At 51.5% G+C, this 21,649-nt stretch overlaps 2 protein-coding genes across 4 annotated transcripts; one reads left to right on the forward strand and one right to left on the reverse strand.

The window, feature by feature from the left end:
- The first annotated feature begins 940 nt into the window (after positions 1-940).
- Positions 941-18,468, forward strand: Fhod1 (formin homology 2 domain containing 1). The gene is made up of 22 exons (XM_090357460.1): positions 941-1,214; positions 10,240-10,346; positions 10,710-10,774; positions 11,141-11,208; positions 11,281-11,386; positions 11,475-11,569; positions 11,831-11,942; positions 12,032-12,126; positions 12,223-12,366; positions 12,470-12,627; positions 12,702-12,869; positions 14,239-14,354; positions 14,436-15,031; positions 15,320-15,475; positions 15,697-15,879; positions 15,965-16,084; positions 16,162-16,323; positions 17,130-17,320; positions 17,407-17,599; positions 17,679-17,841; positions 17,916-18,116; positions 18,188-18,468. The coding sequence occupies exons 1-22, from the start codon at positions 1,014-1,016 to the stop codon at positions 18,268-18,270; spliced, it is 3,483 nt and encodes a 1,160-aa protein (XP_090213586.1). The 5' UTR covers positions 941-1,013; the 3' UTR covers positions 18,271-18,468.
- Positions 18,469-18,558: 90 nt separating this feature from the next.
- Positions 18,559-21,595, reverse strand: Tmem208 (transmembrane protein 208). 3 transcript variants are annotated; one of them, XM_090357463.1, is made up of 6 exons: positions 21,483-21,595; positions 20,893-20,988; positions 19,392-19,451; positions 19,176-19,312; positions 18,938-19,040; positions 18,559-18,845 (listed from the first exon to the last, which is right to left on the reverse strand). In XM_090357463.1, the coding sequence occupies exons 1-6, from the start codon at positions 21,486-21,488 to the stop codon at positions 18,708-18,710; spliced, it is 540 nt and encodes a 179-aa protein (XP_090213589.1). In that variant the 5' UTR covers positions 21,489-21,595; the 3' UTR covers positions 18,559-18,707. The 3 variants fall into 3 exon arrangements, with proteins under 3 accessions (XP_090213589.1, XP_090213588.1, XP_090213590.1); XM_090357462.1 differs by lacking the exon at positions 21,483-21,595 and having other exon boundaries at positions 18,938-19,022; XM_090357464.1 differs by lacking the exon at positions 18,559-18,845 and having other exon boundaries at positions 18,937-19,022; positions 19,150-19,312.
- Between the last annotated feature and the right edge of the window lie 54 nt (positions 21,596-21,649).

Genomic DNA, 21,649 nt, shown 5'->3' on the forward strand with positions numbered 1-21,649 from the left:
CGGTGTGACGCCGCCTTCCACGCAGCTCTCCCAAACCTCAGACCCTTTTCTGGCCCCCGCCCTCACCAAACCTGCGCACGCGCGCTGGGCCCTCCCAGAAAGCCTAGATGGACAACACTGCCGGCTACGTCCTCAGGAACCCCAAGGCAGCGACTGGCCCCGACGCATTCCAGGCTGTAAAGAAGGGGCGCCGCCCTCCTCTCTCAACCTCACCTTTTTTTTTTTTTCATGACACCGAGGGAACCTGTGGATTTCCCTGTAAACGAGGGCGAGACCCGCTCAACTTCGGGGGCACTGGGCTCATCGCCCCAGTTTTCATTGAAACCAAGGGGCATCGCGTCCCACTTCTTTCCCTAAACATGTGCTACCTGCCTCCTCAAACTGACTCATCCCAGTCTTTTTCGAGAAAGGGCATCCATCCTTTCTTCCCACAACTGAAGGAACGGATCCCGCCTCTTCCTTCAGTGAAATCTATTTTCACTTCTTGCTCTCAAAGGCATTCCTCTCCACTGCTTTCCTCAGGAAGGAGAAAAACTTGCACTAATCTCTACAAAAAAAAAAAATTAGGATCATCCCATCCCTAAACGAGACTCAGCAGGGGAAGAGTATCAGGAGAAACTTCGCCCCATGTACCTCCAAATTGTCCCCCCAAACCTCAGCCTCAATCTATCCCAAATCCCAAGAAAGCTTCTCCGGCCTTCCGCACTCTCCAAGGCGGGGCGCCAGCTCGGGTTTTCCCGCTCTCCAAACCAGGGAAGTAACGGGATCACCAAACCAGGCTCTCTGAGTGGCTGGCGCAAGCCCCACCCCCTGGAAGTAGTTGTCCCCCCCACCCATCGTGCGCGCTCTGGGCCTCATCTTGGCTCCACCCCCTTCCTCGGCCCCGCCCATGTCTGGCTCCGCCCCTCCCGCGGCGTCCGGTCCGGCCCGGCCCAAACAGTGGAGCTCAGATAAGTTGGAGCTTCTGCGAGGCTGGACTCCCCAGGCGCGCGGTCCTAGCGGGTGACGGAGCCATGGCGGGAGGGGAAGAGCGCGGTGACGGGGAGCTAGTATCTGTGGTGACCGTGAGGGTACAGTACCTGGAAGACACCGACCCCTTCGCATGTGCCAACTTCCCGGAGCCGCGCCGGGCCCCTACCTGCAGCCTGGACGGGGCGCTGCCTCTGAGTGCGCAGATACCTGCGCTGCACCGCCTGCTTGGGGCGCCACTCAAGGTGAGGAGATTGCGAAGAAAAGTTGGGGTGGTGTGAGTTCAGGTACCGCGCCTGAAAAGCCTGTGGGCGGTGCCTCTGCGGGGAAGGCTGGAGCTCTCCTGCAGAAGAATCCTGGGCTGGGTCTGCATTGTTCCGCTCTCAGGTTTGAAGGGATTGGGGAGTTTGCGGTCTGCCCGTTCTGGCTGCCCCTGTCTCCTCCCCGCCCCAAGAGGAGCTCGGGGTTCACCCGCCTTGATTGCCAGGGTGGCTGCTATGTGGGTTCTAGCGGACCCGGGAGGCGGAGCCGAGATCCCAGCTTCCACCTGCTTCTGGTTAAGGTGAGGGGCCGGACTCGGAGGAAGGGCGGAGCCTGGGCGGGTCGCTCGAGGTGTACGGGCGGGGAATGGTGGCTGGAGGCTGGATTAGGTGCTTGGCGGGGGGGCGTGGCACCCCTGCAGGTGGGGACTCGGACTGACAGTGCCGGAGAGACTGCTCTGGGTGAGGGGCATCCCCGGGGATCCGCCTGCCCCCATAGCCCCGGGCTACGCGGAGCATGGGAGACTACATCAGTGGAAAAGCCCTTTGAGTCACCACCGCGTACACCCTCCACTGGTGGAAATCGGGGGGGAAGAGGGGGACGGGCTAGTTTTGAAAATTTACCAGCCTGCCCTAGTTTGCTGGCGCCCCGTGGCCGACTTTGCACAGTATGGAGATGCCTTTTTTCTCCAGATGGCCCGCGGGACCTCCTCTCCCTTCCCCTACTGCTCGCCGCCCTCAGCCCCCCGCAGGCAGCCCTTTCCCGCGCGCTGTTTCCGGGCTAAGACTGAGAGGCACTCACCGCCTCCCCCCGCCCCCCATCCCGGGTTCCCTGCCTGCGAGTCTGCTCCGACCAGAGGTGAAGGGTGGGACTTGGGGCTGCTGCTGCAGCTGGGCGACGAGTTGCGCAAACATGCCCCCTGAGCTCAGGGTCTCCCCTGGAATGTGCCCTGGGAGCCGGGCCCCCCAGCCTGCATTCCTCGCGCTGCGGCCAGCCCCGCCTCCGAGCGCAGGCGGAAGACTATTATCCTGGGGAGTGGCGCGTGTCCTGGCTGAGCCCCTGCTTTCAATTCACAGCTGGAAGGATGCAACACACATCAAAAATGTTGGTGCCAACCCCTCTTGGCCTGCTCAGTTCAGTAGGGCTTGGTATCATGTCCAGCCAGAGGTCCCCCACCTGTCTCATTCTGTAGAGTAGGTGTGCTAAGCAGGAAGAGGTGGTGCTGTACTGAGACAGTTTTGCCTCCAAGCTTCTGGAACACTGCAAAAATAGTTGGTGCTCTATTAAGTAACAACATTGTTTGGGTGTTTGTTTTTTTTTTTCCAGTCCACTCAAGAACTCTCCTCCCTTGCTACTGAAGCAGGCCTGGGAGATAAGCTGCAGTAAAAAACCTCAAAATCATCCCTTCTCCCTCATTTAGAAACCTTCGTGTGCTTAGTTTGCACAAGGCCCTGGATTAGGATCCCTGCAACACATACAGATAGAGAAAGAAAAAAAGCCGGCAAGCTTGGGTTGGAAGCATGGCTCTCAATTGGTCCAGCACTTGCCTAGCCTGCCCAAGGCTTTGTCCAGCAACAACAGAGGGGGGGCAAACTCCCCCCCACACACACATACCAGGTGCTTTACCCTGTTCTCTGCCCCCTAACTAAGGACCCTATGGCACTCCATAGAGAATGTGCTTAAGTTCTCCATCTCAACAGTACTTCCTGGTGTGATCAAATTTGAGATCTCCCACCTACAGCACCTAGGACTGCCCCCTCCCCCTCTGGGAGAATTTGTGGAAGGCACACTAAATAACCATAGTTCTTGGTGCCAGAACTCCCTAGGGCTGACAGCTTTGCCAGTAATGGTCAGATGCACTGTGATGTGCGTGTCCCAAATATAAACTGTGACCACAGATCCAGAATAGAAAGCTGAAGGAAGAGAGACTGAGAATAGTGCAGGAGCAGGAACATCAGTAAACTGAGGAAAGGGGTGTAGGGCTCTTCCTTGCAGGAAATGCCAGCAGCTGCTTCTTCCCCTACTACTATTAAGTGGGTGCCCCAGAGGCACAGATATGACTCAGATCTGCCTTTCTAGACTTCTAGAAGGGAGAGATGGCCCGGAAACCCAGGCAGCCCTTTTGCAGGCTGTGGGACAGAAATAAATAATGCTTCATCCTGTGTATGATTGTCCAGAAGATAGGTCACAAACAAGAAAACTCTGCTCTTCCACACTGGGTACTGGCTTCCATCATTCCTGCAGACCCACTACTCTCCCTGGATATGTGCACAGGCTGGCCCACTCTCACCCTGGAGCTCTTCTCCCAATTCCTATTGGGCCTAGAGTTCCCCTTGGGACCTCCCTTTTAAGCCATTCAGAGCTTGCCTGCCTGAGAAAGCCTTGCTCATTTCCTCCAAGTCTAGAGGAAGCTCCTAGCCACAGCCTCTGACTCATCTTCTGGCCTGGTTGGTGAGGGGAGCCTGGCAGTGCCCTGGGCCAGGCCTAGTGTCCCCAGGAGAACTCAAGAGTATCTTTCTCTTGGGGGCTGGGAGTTTGGCCTAGTGGTTAAAGTGCTTGCCTAGCATGCATGAAGACCCGGGTTCGATTCCCTTGGTACCACATACATAGAAAAAAGCCAGAAGTGGTGCTGAGGCTCAAGTGGCAGAGCTCTAGCCTTGAGAAAGTCCAAGGACAGTGCTCAGGCCCTGAGCTCAAGCCCAGGACTGGCAAAAAAAAAAAAAAAAAAAAAAAAAAAAGAGTATCTTTCTCCCATCTATGCCAAAGGCTTTTCCAGCCCCAGAACTTTCCCCTTACCTTAAAGAGAGTTAACCCTCTGGCATCTTTTTCAGAGCTGTTGATCTGCCTTGCCTTTTGGAGAAGGGCCCCAAAAGCTTTCCCTGAGAATTGAGTCCCTGACATGTCTGGAAATCTCTGACCTCTCCCTGCTTTGGGCAGAGGAACCTGAAGTGCTTCTCTGACCTTATGGCCAAAACCAGAGCCACCTTTGACTGCAAAGATGACCCTTATGTATCCTGTCATTTCCAAGCAACTTTGTTTCCCGACACCTGTGGCTAAAGATCTGAGTAGAACAAAGATGGCACTGTGCCTGATGTCCTGACCCTACTCCAACCCACTTTAGCCTCTGTTTACCCTTAGGAGCTGTTGTGGTAATATGAGTCTATTTCTGAGCTCCGTGAATAGATGCCAACTAAAGGAGTCACATAGAATTTTTTTTTCTGTGTCAAGGATCAAGCCCAAGGCCAAATGTGCTGTGTCACAGACCTGCATCCTTCACTCCTAAGGATTCTTAAGGGGACTGTAGGGTACTCTGGTAATGAACTGAACTCTCTGGACTCCTGGTATTGGCATCTCTAGAAAGACTATGAAAGATTAGGAATGAGAGCAGGTAGTCTTAACCTCCAAGCCTTCCCTGTAGCCAGCCTACTGATCTTTCTGGGCTTGAGAAACTGGGCAGCACTCTGGCGACAGACCCCATGACTTAGGTCCTGCGAGAGGTAGACACTGTTACACTGGAGTATGTGAGTTTCCTTGCTGGAACTGGGAGGACCAGTTTGGGGTATTTGCAGAGGTGGGAAAGCTGAGTAGTAGCTGTCCCTAGCCTTTGGAAACATTGTAGTCCCAGTTCTAACTCCACCTCCCCTTTAGGGTTCCCTGGAGCATTTCCAAGGCCTATGCACCCAAGATCTGGGTCAGTTAGCCCTGATTCCATTCAAGGCTAGGCTGCCTGGGCAATCACTACTTTCTGAGCCTTGGTTTCCTCACGTGTAAAATGATCTTCTGGATACTGAGAGTCTAGTTATCTGGTACTGAGGAGGCATAACAAATTTTGATTTCCACTTCATCCTATCCAGTAAATTGTGATCTAGCTGGAGATGGAGACACTTGATAGCAGGAAAAGATCTTCTGAGCACCGAGAAAGGCAGTAATTACTTCCTAAAATGAGCATCTGTAAGCATGTAATTCATCTTCTTTGCACCTTGCATGTTCATTCTTACCAGATTACACTGCTGGGGGTCGGGGAGCAGAGGGGGTAGCAGGGGACAACTGGTGAGTACATGCCATGGTCCAATATTAAACTGTATAAAAGTGAAGCATGGTGGTACAAAGGCAGAAGATCTTGGATATTTTTCCCCCTTTGGCAATACTAGAATCGTTACTCAGAACCTTGAGATTTTCCACCACTCGAATCACACTTGCAGTCCTTTTGCTTTAGGTTATTTTTCAGGTAGGATTTTGTTTTTTTGCCTGGGGTAGGTCTCCTTTCTTGCTGGCTGAGATGACCCATACTCACAAGAGTTTCTGCTTGTTTTGCCTCAGGATAACTTTTTCTCCCCATTGGCCCTTGAACCTCAGAAGATTCATAGCTTGGATTAAAGGCATGAGCTATTATGCTCAGTGATCATTTTCAGGCAGGCCTAACAAGATTTCAAAAAAACAAAATAAAGCAAATGAATCTATATGGGAGGAGGCAGATATAGCTCAGTGATATAGTGCTTGCCAAGCATACACAATACTTTTATGCCTTGCACTAAGGAAAAAAAATACAGGTCATCCTGGTAATGATGAATTTCTCCATCTTAAGATGCCCACCTATCTGTACAGAGTCAAAAATCTGAAGAGTTGAAAGTAGAGCTTCATCTTGTTCCTGTATATGATAGGAAAAATCCTAAAGCAGGCTGGGAATGTGGCTTAGTAGTAGAATGCCTGCCTAGCATGTATGAAGCCCTGGGTTTGATTCCTCAGTACCACACACACAGAAAAAGCTGGAAGTGGCTCAAGTGGTAGAGTGCTAGCTTTGAGCTCAAGAAGCTCAGGAACAGTGCCCAAGCCATTAGTTCAAGCCCCAGGGCTGGCAAAAAAAAAAAAGCCTCCAGTAATAGAGGTTGTAACCAGTGATATAACCCTTTGCTGATTTAAAAAAAGGAGGCTGAAATCTGAGGATCCAGGTTCAAAGCCAGCCCGGGCATGAAAGTCTGTGAGACTCTTATCTCTAGTTAACCACCAGAAAACTGGAAGTGGCACTGTGGCTCAAATGGTAGAGCCATAGCTTTGAGCTGGAGAGCTCAGGAACAGCAACCAAGACCAGAGTTCAAGTCCCATGAGTGACAAAAAAAAAAAAAGAACTGGTGTTATGTGAGCCTGGAAATGATGAGGAGAACTAAACCATATGCTTGCTCAACTTTAAACTGAGATTAAAGGTCTGAAGGGAAAAAAGAAATATAATAATCATCATCATAACCAATGAGTTTAGACTTTCCAAAGGCCAGAGCCTGAGAGTGGTGGGAAGAATGGGGAAGTAGCTGTATCCCATGACAGAAACCAGAGAAGTGAGGAAGACAAGAGCCAGGATGGAGCTAAGAATATGGACCCCTACTGTGGACTGACCCTTAGCATTATTAACAGAGACAGGGATTTGTGCTTGCTCAGGCCTGGCCCAGCCCCAGGGTGTGAGAAACAAGGCCCAGAAATTTGGCTCTCAACATGATGACCCCCGGAAGGGGCAGGAGTGTGAGGGATAAGTACCATCTTGCTGGCAGGAAGTCTCCTTTTTTGGCTGTTGTCTTGGCCTTAGTCTTCCACTCTCCACTTTGGAAGCTGAATGCTACTACACCTGAACCTCCTCACTGTAAATGGACTGCCAGGACTAGTCGGAAGAAGTGATAAGGAGACTTAAACCTGCTCAGCTGAGGAGGCTGGAGAGCTCGACACTGAGTTTTCAGACTCTTTCCTAAATGGTATCCTGAAAGGAGAAAGCCATTCTTGACTCAGCAAGGATGGAGAAGGAGGCCTCTCTCTGTGCATATACAACTTTGACCTAATACCTGGTTATATGAGTGGTTACCAGATATAATCTGATCCACCTCCAAGTGTTTATAGCAGTCCACCTCTCCCCTATCATAGAGCCCATAGGAGCTGTGATTCACCATTTACTTGTAATCTTTTTCTGCTTCTTTTCAGTACTGGGATTTGAACATAGGTCCTTCTATTTGCTATCTTGCTTGCTTGGCTAGTATTCTACCTCTGAGCCACACTTCCAACCCTACTTTTTGCTGGTTACTTTGGAGATAGAGTCTGGCAAACATTTTTCTCTGGTTAGCTTCAAAGTTCCATCCTTTAGTACTCAGCCTTCTGAGTAGCTAATGTTATCAGCATGAATCACCAGTGCATGACTGTTTCAGAATCTTTTTTCCTTTTCTTTCTTTGATTCCTTTTTTTGTGAGTGTGCCTATCTTAGGGCTTGAACAGAGGCTTTTTGTTGGGGGGGACAGTCCTGCAGCTTGAACTCAGGGTCTAGGCACTATCTCTAAGCCACTTTGTACTCAAGGCTAGCACTCTACCACTTGAACCACAGAGCCAGTTCTGGCTCTTTTGAGTAGTTTATTGGAGATAAGAGTCTCATGAGGACTTTTCTGCCTGGCCTGGTTTCAAACCAGATCCTCAAATCTTAGCCTGCCGAGCAGCTATGATTATAATAAGAAAAATCAAGAAACAGGTTACTTGAACATAGTTTTGTTTTGTCTTTTTTTTCTAAGTCAAGTTTTTCTTCTGCTGTGCTAAAAAGGAGGGGAAAGCAGACAGTATGGTTCTTGCTATGCCTTCTGCACCTAAAACTAGCCTGGTTCATGAATGTTTGGATAAATTAACTGTTTTATATGTGATCTCTGAGGAGGAAGTTGTAACTCTGTTGGAAGTTTGTTTCTCTAGGGTCCCCAAATTCTCTAGTCAAGATACAAGGAGACACAGCTGGAGCCTCATGGGGGTGAGATGGGCAGGCTGTTGAGTCACTGTGGGTAGAGATCAAGAGAAATGTGAGGATGCCCTCAGCTGCGCTGGCCCTGAGTAAAAGGCCCTAATTTTGAGATACTATTGCCTGTGACTAGTAGCCCTGGAGAAGATGACTCTGCTCTCTGGGAGGGGAAAGAGGCCAGGCCCGCCCAAGGCACCCAGGGGAGGGCAGGCAGCCAGACAGGAAGTGCGACAGAGAACAGGCTGGAGTGTTTGTCCTGTGTCCCATGTCCCAGGGCAAGGGGGGAGGGGAGTCACCCAAGGGCCCTTTAAGCTAAACTGCCAGGAAGGAGCCAGGTCAGGCTCAGAGCTGGGGTGTTCAATAGAGACTGGAGCTGGACTCTTTCTCCCTGGGGACCAACAGTACTTGTAATCTCTTGGGTGAAGTCTATAGCAGGACAGTGCTGATAAAAATTGCCAGGCAAATGACTTGTCTGATATGGAGACCAAAAGACCCTCCTCCCTACTCCAGAGGTGGGCCCAGTCTTGGTCATAGCACTTAAGGGTCAATCATTCAAGTAGAAGACTTAGCTTAGCGCTCCCTGCATGGCAGCCTTGTGCTGTGGGGGAGCTGTCTGGAAGCAGTGCTGCCTTCAGTGCCGGGAGTCACTTCCTTCAGACCTCTTTATAAGTGCTTCACGAGGGGCCAAGCACCCCACCTAGTAGGGATGCAGAGGAGCCAGGCTGGAGGGAGGGAAAATGGGAAGTATACACATGGATGGGATGTGTGCCTTCTTCCAACTGCAGGCTCCAAGCTAGGGTGCCAGTGGCCCACAGCTGTAATCCTAGTTGCTTAGGAGGCTAAGATCTAGAGGATCCTGGTTCAAAGCCAGCTCTCACAGAAAAATCCTCCAAACTCCATCTCCAAAATAACCAGCAAATAGCCTGGAGGTGTGGGCCAAATGATAGTTTATCAGCCAAGCAAGCATGTGGCCTTGAGTTCAAACCCCAGTGCTTGCAAAAACAAAATAAAACAAAAAACCCAACCCAATAACAAATGCAGGTTTTAGGATTCCACTATAGACTAACTAGATCAGACCCAAAATCTAAGGACTAGGTAGGACTGTTGACCATGATAACTGACAGCCCCCTTTGGGAAGAGGACAAAGCTTCTGAGGCTTGGAGGGACTGGGGAGTCTATTAATGATTTCTCAGAGATAGACACGTGGACTCTGATTTTTGCCCCTCCCTGCACATCTCTGTGAGCTTTAATGTTTCCTGGCTACAGCTTATCACCCCACCCAACTGTGAGCTTTCTTTTCTTTTTTTTTTTTGGCCAGTTGTGGGGCTTGAACTCGGCCTGAGCACTGTCCTTGGACTTTATCAAGGCTAGAGCTCTACCACCTGTGCTCTACCACCACTTCCAGCTTTTTTCTAGGTATGTGGTACTGAGGAATCGAACCCAGGTCTTCGTGCATGCTAGGCAAGCACTCTAACACTAGGCCAAACTCCCAGCCCCCCAACTGTGAGCTTTCTTGAAGGCAACAACTCATTTATGTTCATTAACTTGGCAAATGTTTAGTGACAGCTTCTCTGTACCAGGTGATATACTAGGCTCCATAGATACAGCAAGGAGTGAGACAGGCAGGGTGCCTGAACTCAGAGAACCCGGTTAGGATGGATGAGGCCAATGTTAAGGATGTTACAATGCTAGAAGACCTATGGAGAGGATATACAAACCAGAGTTATGGTTCAGAAAAGTTTTGCAAAAGTGGCACCCAATCTGAACCTTAAACAGTTACCAATGTTATCTGAGAGAGATGGCAAGTACAGACAGCAAGGGACAGGTGGGCCCTGCACACAGTAGGAGCTTGAGAAACAACTGCTGGAGGAATACACAGCCTCTCTGCCAAACCTCAAGGATACGTGTGTGTGTGTGTGTGTGTGTGTGTGTGTGTGTGTGTGTGTGTCTAGCAAGTTTGAGTCCCAAACCAGGCAGTTCCATTTCTTTGGGCCTCTGATGAGGATGCTACATCATGGCCAGAGTTCATGGCAAACTATTAAATCTTGTGAGCCAGGGTGTAAAGAGAGCAAGACTGAAGTGGCTGGGGTCCCCTATTTCCTTTCAAGAGCACCTAAGAGCCTCCTATGAAACCCCACATCACTAAGGTTCCACTACCTCCCAACAGCGCCACCCCGTGGATCAAGCTTTTAATGCATGGACCTTTAGGGGACATTCAACATCCTAACTATAGCCTCACGTCTGCCTTTTGTCCCCAGCTGGAGGACTGTGCCCTGCAAGTGTCTCCCTCTGGATACTACCTGGATGCTGAGCTGTCCCTAGAAGAGCAGCGGGAGATGCTGGAAGGCTTCTATGAGGAGATCAGGTTAGAGCTGATAGGGCCAGGAAGCCCTTTCCCCTTCCCTTGAGGAGCTAGCAGCATGAGTTTGAGCCAAGTCCCAATAAGTCTCCAGTGTCAACAGCTGAGACACTTGATCTACAGCCTGGGCTATAGGTCACCTCCTGCTTTCCCAGCAAACTGTGCTTGAGGAATCACACACCCTGACCAGTGTTATCTGCTGCCCAGAATGGAAGTAGGGGCTCTCACATACCTGAGATACCTGTGTTTGCACAAGCCCTCCTGTCTCACTAACCCTCGGGCTCTTGGAAGGAAGGAGCTGGGACGGGTGGCTTGCAGGGTGGGACTCTGAAGAATGAACAAGCTGCTGACCTGGCTGCTTGATTTTAGCAAAGGGAGGAAGCCTACCTTGATCCTGAGAACCCAGCTCTCTGTGAGGGTCAATGCTATCTTGGGTGAGTATGTGAAGGCTTCAGTGTTCACTGTTCAGCATCCCCTGCACACACAATAACCTAGGTGGCCTAGTTTCTTTCAGGCCTATGCTGGACGTGGACAGAATCGATCAGAGCCTGGATAACCCCCTGCCCTCATGCTTTCCTTTCTAGAGCCAGGACTGATGCCCATCTAGACTGTAATGATGGTGGTAGAGTGTGTGTGTGTGTGTGTGTGTGTGTGTGTGAGCAGAGAGTGATGGGGCAGGGTCAGGGAATGGAGGAAAAGGAAGTTTGCAAATACTAGAATCTTCTTTATGGTGGTTATGTGTCACTGGAAGAAAACTTCTATGTCCCCTTGTGGGTTTCATGCTCGCTCACTTCTTGCAGAAAAGTTATACGGCTCCAGTGGTCCTGAGCTCCGCCGCTCCCTCTTCTCACTGAAGCAAATCTTCCAGGTGAGGTCTGGAGGTGGGCTGAGGGTGGGTGTCCCACAGTGGGTGTCCTAAACTCCCCCATGGTATGTCTAGGAAGACAAGGATCTGGTGCCCGAATTTGTACACTCAGAAGGGTTGAGCTGCCTGATCCGCGTGGGTGCTGCTGCCGACCACAACTACCAGAGCTACATCCTTCGAGGTTAGCCCTGCTGTCCTCTCCTCCCCACACCCCGGGACCTTTGTCTTCCCATCCCTAACTGACCACTTTCCCATTCCTATGTTCCTAGCACTGGGCCAGCTGATGCTTTTCGTGGATGGGATGCTGGGAGTGGTGGCCCATAGTGAGACAGTGCAGTGGCTGTACACACTGTGTGCCAGCTTGGTAAGTGGCCTTTGCATACCCAGTCATGCATGCTTTCCTCATTGCTTTCTCCTGGGCCTCTTTCCTCTTCTGCAAAGTGGGCTGGAATAGAGTATGTCTGAGGCCCCTCTAAGCTTAGAAAACTCTCCCAAGCTTGGGGCTGGAGCCAAAGTCTTTCTACCTAGACTCTTCTCTTAGTGCAGCCTCAGGTGCTTTTCCACAGATATGGTCTGGCTTAAGCCGCTCTCACGTGTGGTGACTTCTCCCCCTCCCTCCCCCAAGTCCCGCTTAGTGGTGAAGACCGCCCTGAAGCTGCTGCTGGTGTTTGTGGAATACTCTGAGAACAATGCACCTCTTTTCATCCGGGCAGTCAACTCTGTGGCCAACACCACCGGTCAGAGCCTGTCTATCCATCTCTCCTCCGATTCAGAGCCCTCTCTCCTCCCTGCCTCCCCTCTGACTGCTCCCATTTCTATGTGGTAGGTGTTCTTCCTTGGGCCAATCTGGTATCCATCCTAGAGGAGAAGAATGGTGCTGATGCAGAGCTGTTGGTGTACACTGTCACCCTCATCAACAAGGTGTGCTCTGGGGACCAGGTGCCAACTGGGTACCTGTGGGTCCTGACCTGTGGCCCCCACCAACCTCAACCTTGGCTTTCTATGCCCTCCCTTCAGACGCTGGCTGCATTGCCTGACCAAGACTCCTTCTATGATGTGACAGATGCATTAGAGCAGCAGGGTATGGAGACACTGGTCCAGCGCCATTTGGGCACCCCTGGTACAGATGTGGACCTGCGCACACAGCTTATGCTCTATGAGGTAGGCTAGAGTGGGAAGATGAAAAGGAGAGGTACATTTCCCCAGCACCCATTCTAACTACTGAGCCTCACATGCTTGCTTACATCCTGGCCACCTCCACTAGAGCGCTCTTCGGCTGGAGGATGGGGACATGGAGGAAGCAGCAGCAGCAGCAGCTGCAGGTGGCCGAAGAGAACGGCGAAAGCCGTCGTCCGAGGAGGGCAAGAGGAGCCGCAGATCTCTAGAAGGGGGTGGCTGTCCTGTACGTGCCCCAGAAGCTAGGTAAGTACGTGCCTGGGTAGATGAAGAGTGAATGGCCAGGTGTGGCTCTATCTGCTGACAAGCCTTGCCTCTAGCTCTTCAGGCCCTGCTTCCCCGATTGGGCTCATCTCAACTAGCCCTGCTCTGACAAGCCCCACCTCCAGCTCTGCAAGCCCTGCTTCTGTTATCACCTCAGTGAACCTCTTTCCTACCATTTCCATGGCTTCCACAGCAGACAGCTCCTGTGAGAGGAGCATCTACAAGTAAGTAGGGAGAGAGGGGCAGCCCCCAGTGTCCTATCTCCAGCTGTCCCTCTACTTTGTGCCCCTCCATGGGCCCTCATCCTCCTCTGCCCAAACGCGTGCTTTCTCTCTTTCCAGACTTCACCAAACTGCTCCCACTTGGTAAGTGACTGCTACGGAGTGAGGTTCGGCTCTGACCGGTCTTCCTCTTGTGGCTTCTCTTTATCTCCTCCCATTGTTCCACCTGCCTTTGCCTCTTATCATCTGTTTCCCTGTCCCCTTGCCTGTCTGTTTCTCTCTCACTTCTCATCACTGCTGCACCCTGTCCAGTTTCATGTTAGTCTCTCTTCCTCCATTTCCAGTTTCCCCATGTCCTGTACCCTCATCCCTCCTCTGCCCCCTTGTGGCTGGCAAGAGCCCTAAAATCACTGTTCAGCTCTGTGTGGCTCTAGCCCAAGGGCTAGAGCCAGCACCATAGTTACCATCTCTTCCTCTCATCCCCTCACCCAGGGCCCCTGAGAGCCCACCCATCCCTCAGTCCCCTGTGGGGCAGGTCAGGCTAGAGTAAGTACGGAAGCCAGCCTGCCAAGCCTGCCTTGTGCTCAGGGCTTCAGCATTGCTTCTCCAGCAGGGATTTCATGTCCCATACTGCCATAGCTGGGGGTGGGGGAAAATAGCCTCTCAGGCTTCCTACCTCCCAGTCTTTAGTATCCCCCAAACCAAGCATTAAGAAGCAGCCCACTGTGGTCACAGAGATCCCTGTACTTCTAATAACAACAGACCAGAGATGGGGAATAGGGAGTAGGTTGGGAATAGGGCAAGGAAATAATCTAGGGTGCTGTGTGGTGTGTGGGGTGATAGAGAAACTTAAGGCTAAAGGAAAAGCAGAGACTCGAGGCCAGCAGAGACTAGAGAGGCCAGAAAGAAACTGGATCACATTCATTATTTCAACATAAACAGTGCCTACCACTTGCCAGGTCCTTTTCTAGACATGAGCTCTCCCTCCCAGAAGATGCCAGATAGGCCCAGAGGGAGAGAGCATGATGTGCCCATTGGGATAGCTGTCCCTCTTCCATGGTCTAATGGTCCTTGTCTAGCATCAAGACAGTAAACACAAAGGTTGCAAGGTAGATGCTAATAAGTACAACATCTCCCTGTACTTTGGTCTAAGAATGCTGGATTGGTAGTTAACTCTTCCTGTAAGAAGACTGAACAGAGGCTGACTTTGGGTGTCAGGGGTCTGCTCAGTGCATGGACTGTTCCCTGTGCCTGTGCCTGTGCCTGTGTGTGCCTGCAATTAAGGGCAGTGCGTCGGAATTAAGCAAGGCATGTGCACTACCTTAGGCTGGACTTGGGTCAGACACTGTCACTGACAGATACCTCCCCCCAGAGCCCGCTTCCTGGAGAATGTGGCAGCAGCAGAAACAGAGAAGCAGGCTGCACTGGCCCAGGGCCGGGCAGAGGCACTGGCTGGAACCATGATGGATGAGGCTGATGGGTCCTCAGGTGAGTAGGTTGGTGGTACAATGCCGGATCTTTCTTGCCCCACAGAAGGCATGAGGCTGACAGTTGCATCCTTCTTGCTAGGCACCCGGGAACTATGGGACTCCCCGGAACCAGCGCTTTCACCCAAAACACCTCAAAGCCCTGTGTCCCGAATCCTACTCCGGGCTCAGCGGAGCCTTGAACCAGAGGCCAAGGAGCCACTGATAGCATCAAGCCCCAAGGCCGAGACAATCCATGATCTCCCTACCCGTGTACCCAAGCTGTGCATTGGAGACCTGGACTTCTCAGATCTGGGGGATGATGAAGACCAAGACGTGCTAAATGTGGAGCCTGTGGAAGCTGGAAAAGGGATCCCACCCCCACCCCCCTTATTCTCCGGAGGCCCCCCACCTCCTCCTCCACCACCTCTCCCACCCATCAAAGGACCCTGCCCACCTCCTCCACCCCTAACTGCCCCTCCTCCCCTCTCAGCACTTGATGGGCCAGTCATTCCCACCAAGAGGAAGACAGTAAAACTTTTCTGGCGAGAGCTAAAGCTGTCTGGGGGACAAGGGGGTTCTGGAAGCCACTTTGGGCCCTGCCCTACCCTGTGGGCCTCCCTGGAGCCTGTCTCTGTCGATACAGCCCGGCTGGAACATCTGTTTGAATCTCGAGCCAAGGACATACTACCCTCCAAGGTAAACATCCTAAAAGTGGGAGGAATGAGCTCAAAGGGCTGAGCTGTTGGATCTAGTTCCTGATTTCCCCATGTGGGGAAAGGTGAGGTCGAGAATGGAGAGGAACCTGTCTAAGAGACTCAGTAAGAGCCTTCACTAGAAGCTCAAGGCAGCTCAGTACCTTAGCTGTCCTACATCACGAGTTCCGGAGTCATTGGGCCATTCAGAGGATGTTGAAGTTGCTTGTTTCGATTATCGCCTCAGCTAGTCTTTTCACCCCGTTACTCTGCCCTTCCGCCAACCTTGCAGAAAGCTGGTGAGGGCCGCCGGACAATGACCACAGTGCTAGACCCCAAGCGCAGCAACGCCATCAACATTGGCCTAACCACTTTACCACCTGTCCATGTCATTAAGGCTGCCCTGCTCAACTTTGACGAGTTTGCTGTCAGCAAGGATGGCATTGAGGTGAAAACACATTACCCTTCAGATGTGGGAAGGGAGATGGAAGGCCTAGTCCTGTCCTTTGGTCAGTGAGTGATTCTGGTGACTCATTGGTGGGCATGGGCATGGGCCTGGCATTACTGTTGGGGTTCCCCTAGAGTCTGGGGCATCCCCCCGTATGACTAAGCTAATTAATGCCCAAAGCCTCAGGCCTGTAATAAGGGGTGATGGTTGTTGCATTTCAGAAACTACTGACCATGATGCCCACGGAGGAGGAAAGGCAGAAGATTGAGGAAGCCCAGCTGGCCAACCCGGATATACCGCTGGGCCCTGCTGAGAATTTCTTGATGACACTTGCCTCCATTGGGGGCCTGGCTGCCCGTTTACAACTCTGGGCTTTCAAGCTAGACTATGACAGCATGGAACGGGTACCTGGGTCGTGAAGTGGGACAGGTGGTAGGAACAGGTGAGTGATAACCATGTAGTCTGAGCACCCCTGGTCCCCCATACTAGGAAATTGCAGAGCCACTGTTTGACCTGAAAGTGGGCATGGAACAGCTGGTGCAAAATGCCACTTTCCATTGCATCTTGGCTACCCTGCTAGCTGTGGGCAACTTCCTCAATGGCTCTCAGGTGAGTAAAAGAACATGGAGACCAGGGACCAGGGTTCTGGAGTGAACCAGCCCCAGGCTCATACAATGTCCTTTCAGAGCAGTGGCTTCGAGCTGAGCTACCTGGAGAAGGTATCAGAGGTAAAAGACACAGTGCGCCGGCAGTCCCTGCTGTACCACCTCTGCTCCCTGGTGATCCAGACACGACCAGATTCCTCTGACCTCTATTCCGAAATTCCTGCCCTGACCCGCTGTGCTAAGGTTAGTATCAGCCAGAGATTCCAAGACTAGCCAAGGCTTGAGGGAGCATGGCTCCTGGGCGGGCTCTTCCCCTTCTCCCATTTGCACCAGTGTGCCAGGACTTGCTCAGGCTACAGGTGTGTGAACTGTGTTCCTTGCCACTAATATTGTTTCTTTTCTTGGTCTAGCCGTGTCTATTCAGTCTTGGGGTATGTTGAGCCTCCAAGAAGCCTTCTCTGTTTATTATTGGATCAGATGGACTTGTATGTTTCTTATGTCAAACTGTGAGCTCTTTGTTTTGAGATGTCTCAGTAAGTTGCTCAGGTTTCATTCGTAATCTTCCTGCCTCAACCTTCCACTCAACCTGAGCTTTTGAAAGGCCAACCGCCAAATCTCAGCTGTGTCTCTAGGGTCCAGACTGGCCCACTTGACACAAGCTGTTTAGACCTGACGCAGTGTTCTTGTCTGTGGGAGGACAGCAGAACAGCATGTATACCTTGATTTTTATTTTTTGTCTTTTCTTTTTTGGTACTAGGCTTCGAACCCAGGACATTGTACTTGCTAGGCAAGCATTTTGCCACTGAGCTACATCCCAGCCCCCACCCCTTTTTTTTTTTTTTTTTTTTGCCAGTCTTGGAGCTCAAACTCAGTGCCTGGGCACTAGCCCTAAGCTTCTTTTGTTCAAGGCTAGCACTCTACCACTTGAGCCACAACACTACTTCAGCTTTTTCTGTGTATGTGGTACTGAGGAATCAAACCCAGAGTTTCATGCATGCTAGGCAAGCACTCCACCACTGAGTCCCAGCCCACCTACTTGCTTTTCTCAGGTCGACTTTGAGCAACTGACAGAGAACCTGGGGCAGCTGGAGCGCAGGAGCAGGGCAGCTGAGGAGAGCCTGCGGAGCTTGGCTAAGCATGAACTGGCCCCAGCTCTGCGTGCCCGCCTTACCCACTTCCTGGCCCAATGTGCCCGCCGTGTTGCCATGCTGAGGGTTGTGCATCGCCGGGTCTGTAACAGGTAGGGCATGGGCTCAGGGAAAGGGAGAATGGCTGCCACCGTCTCTCAAACACCAAACAGGATTCCCTCCACTTCAACTTACCTAGGTTCCATGCCTTCCTGCTCTACCTGGGCTACACTGCACAGGCAGCTCGGGAAGTGCGCATCATGCAGTTCTGCCACATATTACGCGAGTTTGCACTTGAGTATCGGACTTGCCGAGAAAGGGTTCTACAGCAGCAGCAGAAGCGGGCCACGTATCGCGAGCGCAACAAGACCCGGGGACGCATGATCACAGAGGTGGATGTCCTTTTAGGTCTTGACTGCCATTCCCCCAGTCCCTTCTCCTGACCCCAGCTCACCCTTCTCCCTTCTCCAGACAGAGAAGTTCTCAGGGGTAGCTGGGGAAGCCCCCAGCAACCCATCTGTTCCAGTGGCAGTGGGCAGTGGGCCAGGCCGGGGTGATGCCGACAGTCACGCCAGTATGAAGAGTCTGCTGATCAGTAGGCCTGAGGACACCACACACAGCCGCCGGAGCAGAGGTATGTTCCCTAGCTGCGGGGGAAATGGGCTCTTGGGCCGCCCTGACTTCACTTTGCTCTCTGGTCTCCCTCAGGCATGATCCAGAGCAGTTCCCCAATTACACACCCAACAGTGGGGTCCTCTACTGCACCCCCTGAAGAGCCCTCAGGCTCCAGTTTACCCAGTGACACATCCGATGAGATTATGGACCTGCTGGTGCAGTCAGTAACCAAGAGCAGTCCTCGCGCCTTAGCTGCTAGGGAAAGGAAACGGTCCCGTGGCAACCGCAAGTCTTGTGAGTACCCCTGTCCCTAAGCCCACTGCCTTAGTTCCATCAGTCATTCCAACCCCACTTTGTCCCTGCAGTGAGAAGGACGCTGAAGAGTGGGCTTGGAGATGACCTGGTGCAGGCACTGGGACTGAGCAAAGCTCCTGGCCTGGAGGTGTGAAGGGGCTGACTTCAGGATACCTGTCTGGATGTTCTTGCAGTAACAGATACTAGACTGAAGAGGGCTCTGCGCAGCAATCGAGTCCCTGGACCCCATGTCTGTGGGCCAGTGCCTTGAGCAGTATTAGAATGTGTGTGGATATGTGTGATGTGCGTTGTGTGTGTATGCCCATCTCCCTACTCAGGGAGAAAAATAAAGTTTTCCTACTTAGTTAAGAGCGTTTTACTCTGTTAAAACTCCCACAAGGCTAAGCCTGTAGCCTTGTCCGTCATTATCACCACACAGCCATTAGCCACATTGGAAGTCATTTATTCAACAATCCTATTCTTTAGGCCGCTTATGGCCCTTGGACTAGGCCCTCACTGCTCCAGGCATGAGAGGCATATATCCTGAGAGAGCCAGCTGTGCCCAGCAGCCTGTGGCCACCATGTCAACGGCTATAGTCGTTTCATCTGCCGCCGCTCCTGTCGGCGCTGCCGTTTCTCGTTTTGCTCTGGCGCAGGGGAGCCACTGTCTGCTGTGAACCAGGGTCCCAGCACATTTACCCACAAAAGGTAAAGGGCCCGGCCAGGAGCCTAGAGGAGAAAAGGCAACTTGAAGCTAGGTACAAAGAAGGAATACCAAGGGAATACATGCCCTTTCTTAGAGGCTCCCCCAGTCTACGCACCAGAAGCCAAAAGGACCAGATATACAGGGAGAAGCAGCTCAGGACCTGCACAATGGCCGTCAGTAGGATCACATCTTTAAGGTGCCTGTGGATAGAAAGGAGGCTGCCAAAGGCAGTAGGTGGGCCCATTTGGCCCCTTTCCACTCTATTCAAGTAGTATCTGTGGGTCTTGGGCACTCAGGTTCCAGAGCCCCAATCCTGGGGCCGCTCACCTGGGCTGGCGGTGGGGGACACTCACTCTGCCATGCCCTGCTCCATGTTCAGGTCCATGCCACCATCCATCAAGGCCCCATCCTCAGAGAAGGCTGCCCGAGCCATTGAGCTCATAGAGTGGTAGCTGGCCCCATACACTGCCAGACTAAAGCCCAGGGCCATCTGCAGAACAAAAATAGGGGCATCAAAGGCCAGCCACTAACCCTACACTCAGTTACCTTTCAGAAATGGGAACACTTACCCAAGCCCAAAATGAGGCAGATGAGTAGAAGAAGACCAAGGTAACAAGGCAGTAAATGGCCTGCGAACAAAAAGAGAATAAGGTTTGAGTTGAAAGTTTATTCCCAAACTGCAGACTTCTTTCAAGATTCCCTCAACGCTGACCATAAATTAGGCCAGGCTTTGGGAGAAGCCAGGGGGTTCTTCTGGGGTAGAAGGAAGAGCCCTGCTTTCTGACTGAATAATCAGATTTGACTCTCATACCCAAGTCAGCCCACGAGAGAAGCCCTGTGGTAGGACAGTCTAATATATATATATATATATACACACACACACACACATATATATGTGTATATATATACATATATATATACATACATATATATGTATGTGTATATATATATTTTTTTTTTGCTTGTGATTTACTTTCATTACTAAGCACTGTTCTGTACCCAAATCCTTCCTCATTTCTGTGTACATTTTTTGGGGGGAGAGGGGTATCCTGAATTCCTGAATTAAACCAGAGTAAGTGCTACATTACTGAACTAAACCCCTGTTTTCTTTTCCTCCTTTTTCTTTCTTTTTTCTTTTTTGTTTCCTTTTTTGTCAGTCCTGGAGCTTGAACACAGGGCCTGAGCACTGCCCTTGGGTTTTTCCTCAAGGCTAGTGCTCTACCACTTGAACCACAGTACCACTTCCAGCTTTTTTCTTTGTATGTGGTACCAAGGAACTGAACCCAAGGCTTTGTGCATGCTAGGCAAGCACTCTACCATTAGGCCACACTCCCTGCCCTCTTCTTTTGAGACTAGAATCTTGCCTATGTGGCCCAGGTGGGCAGGGAACAGCAGGAGTCTTGCTCCTCCTGCTTCAGATTCCTAAGCAGCTATTACAGGCATGTACCATCACATCTAGCCCTCACCTATACTTTTTTTTTTTAATGTTCTTTTCTGGAGCTTTGGCTATATAAGAGTATTTGTGTTCAAGTGCACCTACGAGCTCCCTTCTCGGAATAAAAAAGTTATCCTGGCTAATCCAAGAGTGTTTTCCTCTTTCAAGGTTGCTACTAGGCTAAGCCTGTGGGAGGAAATAGAATAGAACTATCTCCCCATTCCATACAGCACAGCTATTAGATGGTATCCACACTCATCAAACAGGGCTGATGATTGTGGGGCTATGAGTAAGTATAGAAGAAAAGAGGTAGCAGGAGCAGTGGCTCACGCCTGTAATCCTAGCTACTCAAGGAGGCTGAGATCTGTGGATAAAGGTTCAAAGCCAGCCCAGGCACAAAAGGACCTGAGACTCTTATCTCCAATTACCTTCTAGAAAATAGGAAGTGGGGCCTGGCTAAAGGGTAGGGCGGCAGCCTTGAGTTGAAGAGATCAGGGATAACGCTCACGCCCAGGGGTAGGGCTGTAGCCTTGAGCTGAAGAGCTCAGGGACGGCGCCCAGACAGGTAAAGTTCAAGCCCCATGACACACCATAAAAAAAGAAGAGGAGAAGGAGGAGGAGAAGCGACTACTTACATTGGCCCCCAGAATGATCCGCAGGTAGAACTTTAGGGTTTCTCTGTTCTCTTCATATATTTGCTTCTTCCCTCTAGTGCCCACCTTGCCCTTGGGCTGTAGAGGGATAATAAAACGCTGTCAGAACTATTCTCAGCCATAGTCCTTCTCGCTCCCTATGGCCCAGCCTGGCTAGCTACCAAGTTCCACCTGCCTCTCAGCGAGGTCCTCGTCATGCTCAAACCAAACGACCGCTGGGATGTCCACACTTCCTGCAAGCGTGGTAAGAGCTGACACCCATCTTGACAGCACTCTCAGCTATGATCGCCTCCTGCTCACCCTGAGACAATCCAGTTTGAGCTAATACCTTCTCTAGTTACGCTGGTAAAGTCCAGCACTCTCTGGGTAGCGAGCCGAGGCTGGAGTAGCTCTACTCTGGTCCTTGGCCGCCATCTCCTTTTCCCCAACCACCTAGCTCTACTATAATCTGCCATTGGATGGCGCCCCTTCCGGCCCACTCCTTATTCCTGGATGTCTTTTCTCTCTTCTTCACTCTCCTAGCCCCGGGAGCGTTTTGGGGATGCGAACCCTTCCCTAATTTCACTCCTTACCGCCATGGTGTAAAGCAAACACCCAGCCAGAGAAACAAGAGGGAAAGGCTGAAACCACAGTCAGTAGACACCACATCGGCAGGCCATGCACTTCCGGTGCAGACCCAAGCCGTCAGGACCTTGGACGGAAGTGGGGCCCACTTCCTTTCCAAGCCCCACCCCCCAAG

This window comes from Megascapheus bottae, chromosome 24, assembly GCF_031878675.1.
Source record: "Megascapheus bottae isolate mThoBot1 chromosome 24, mThoBot2.hap1, whole genome shotgun sequence".
Classification (NCBI taxonomy): Eukaryota; Metazoa; Chordata; class Mammalia; order Rodentia; family Geomyidae; genus Megascapheus; species Megascapheus bottae.

Coding starts and splice junctions, on each gene's coding strand:
- Fhod1 (XM_090357460.1), top strand. CDS start 1,014: ATGGCGGGAGGGGAAGAGCGCGGTGACGGGGAGCTAGTATCTGTGGTG. Junction 10,775..11,140: donor GAGGGTCAATGCTATCTTGG/GTGAGTATGTGA, acceptor CACTTCTTGCAG/AAAAGTTATACGGCTCCAGT. Junction 17,600..17,678: donor GGGGACGCATGATCACAGAG/GTGGATGTCCTT, acceptor TCCCTTCTCCAG/ACAGAGAAGTTCTCAGGGGT.
- Tmem208 (XM_090357463.1), bottom strand. Junction 19,452..20,892: donor GGATCATTCTGGGGGCCAAT/GTAAGTAGTCGC, acceptor TTTTGTTCGCAG/GCCATTTACTGCCTTGTTAC. Junction 18,846..18,937: donor TCTGGTCCTTTTGGCTTCTG/GTGCGTAGACTG, acceptor TTTCTCCTCTAG/GCTCCTGGCCGGGCCCTTTA.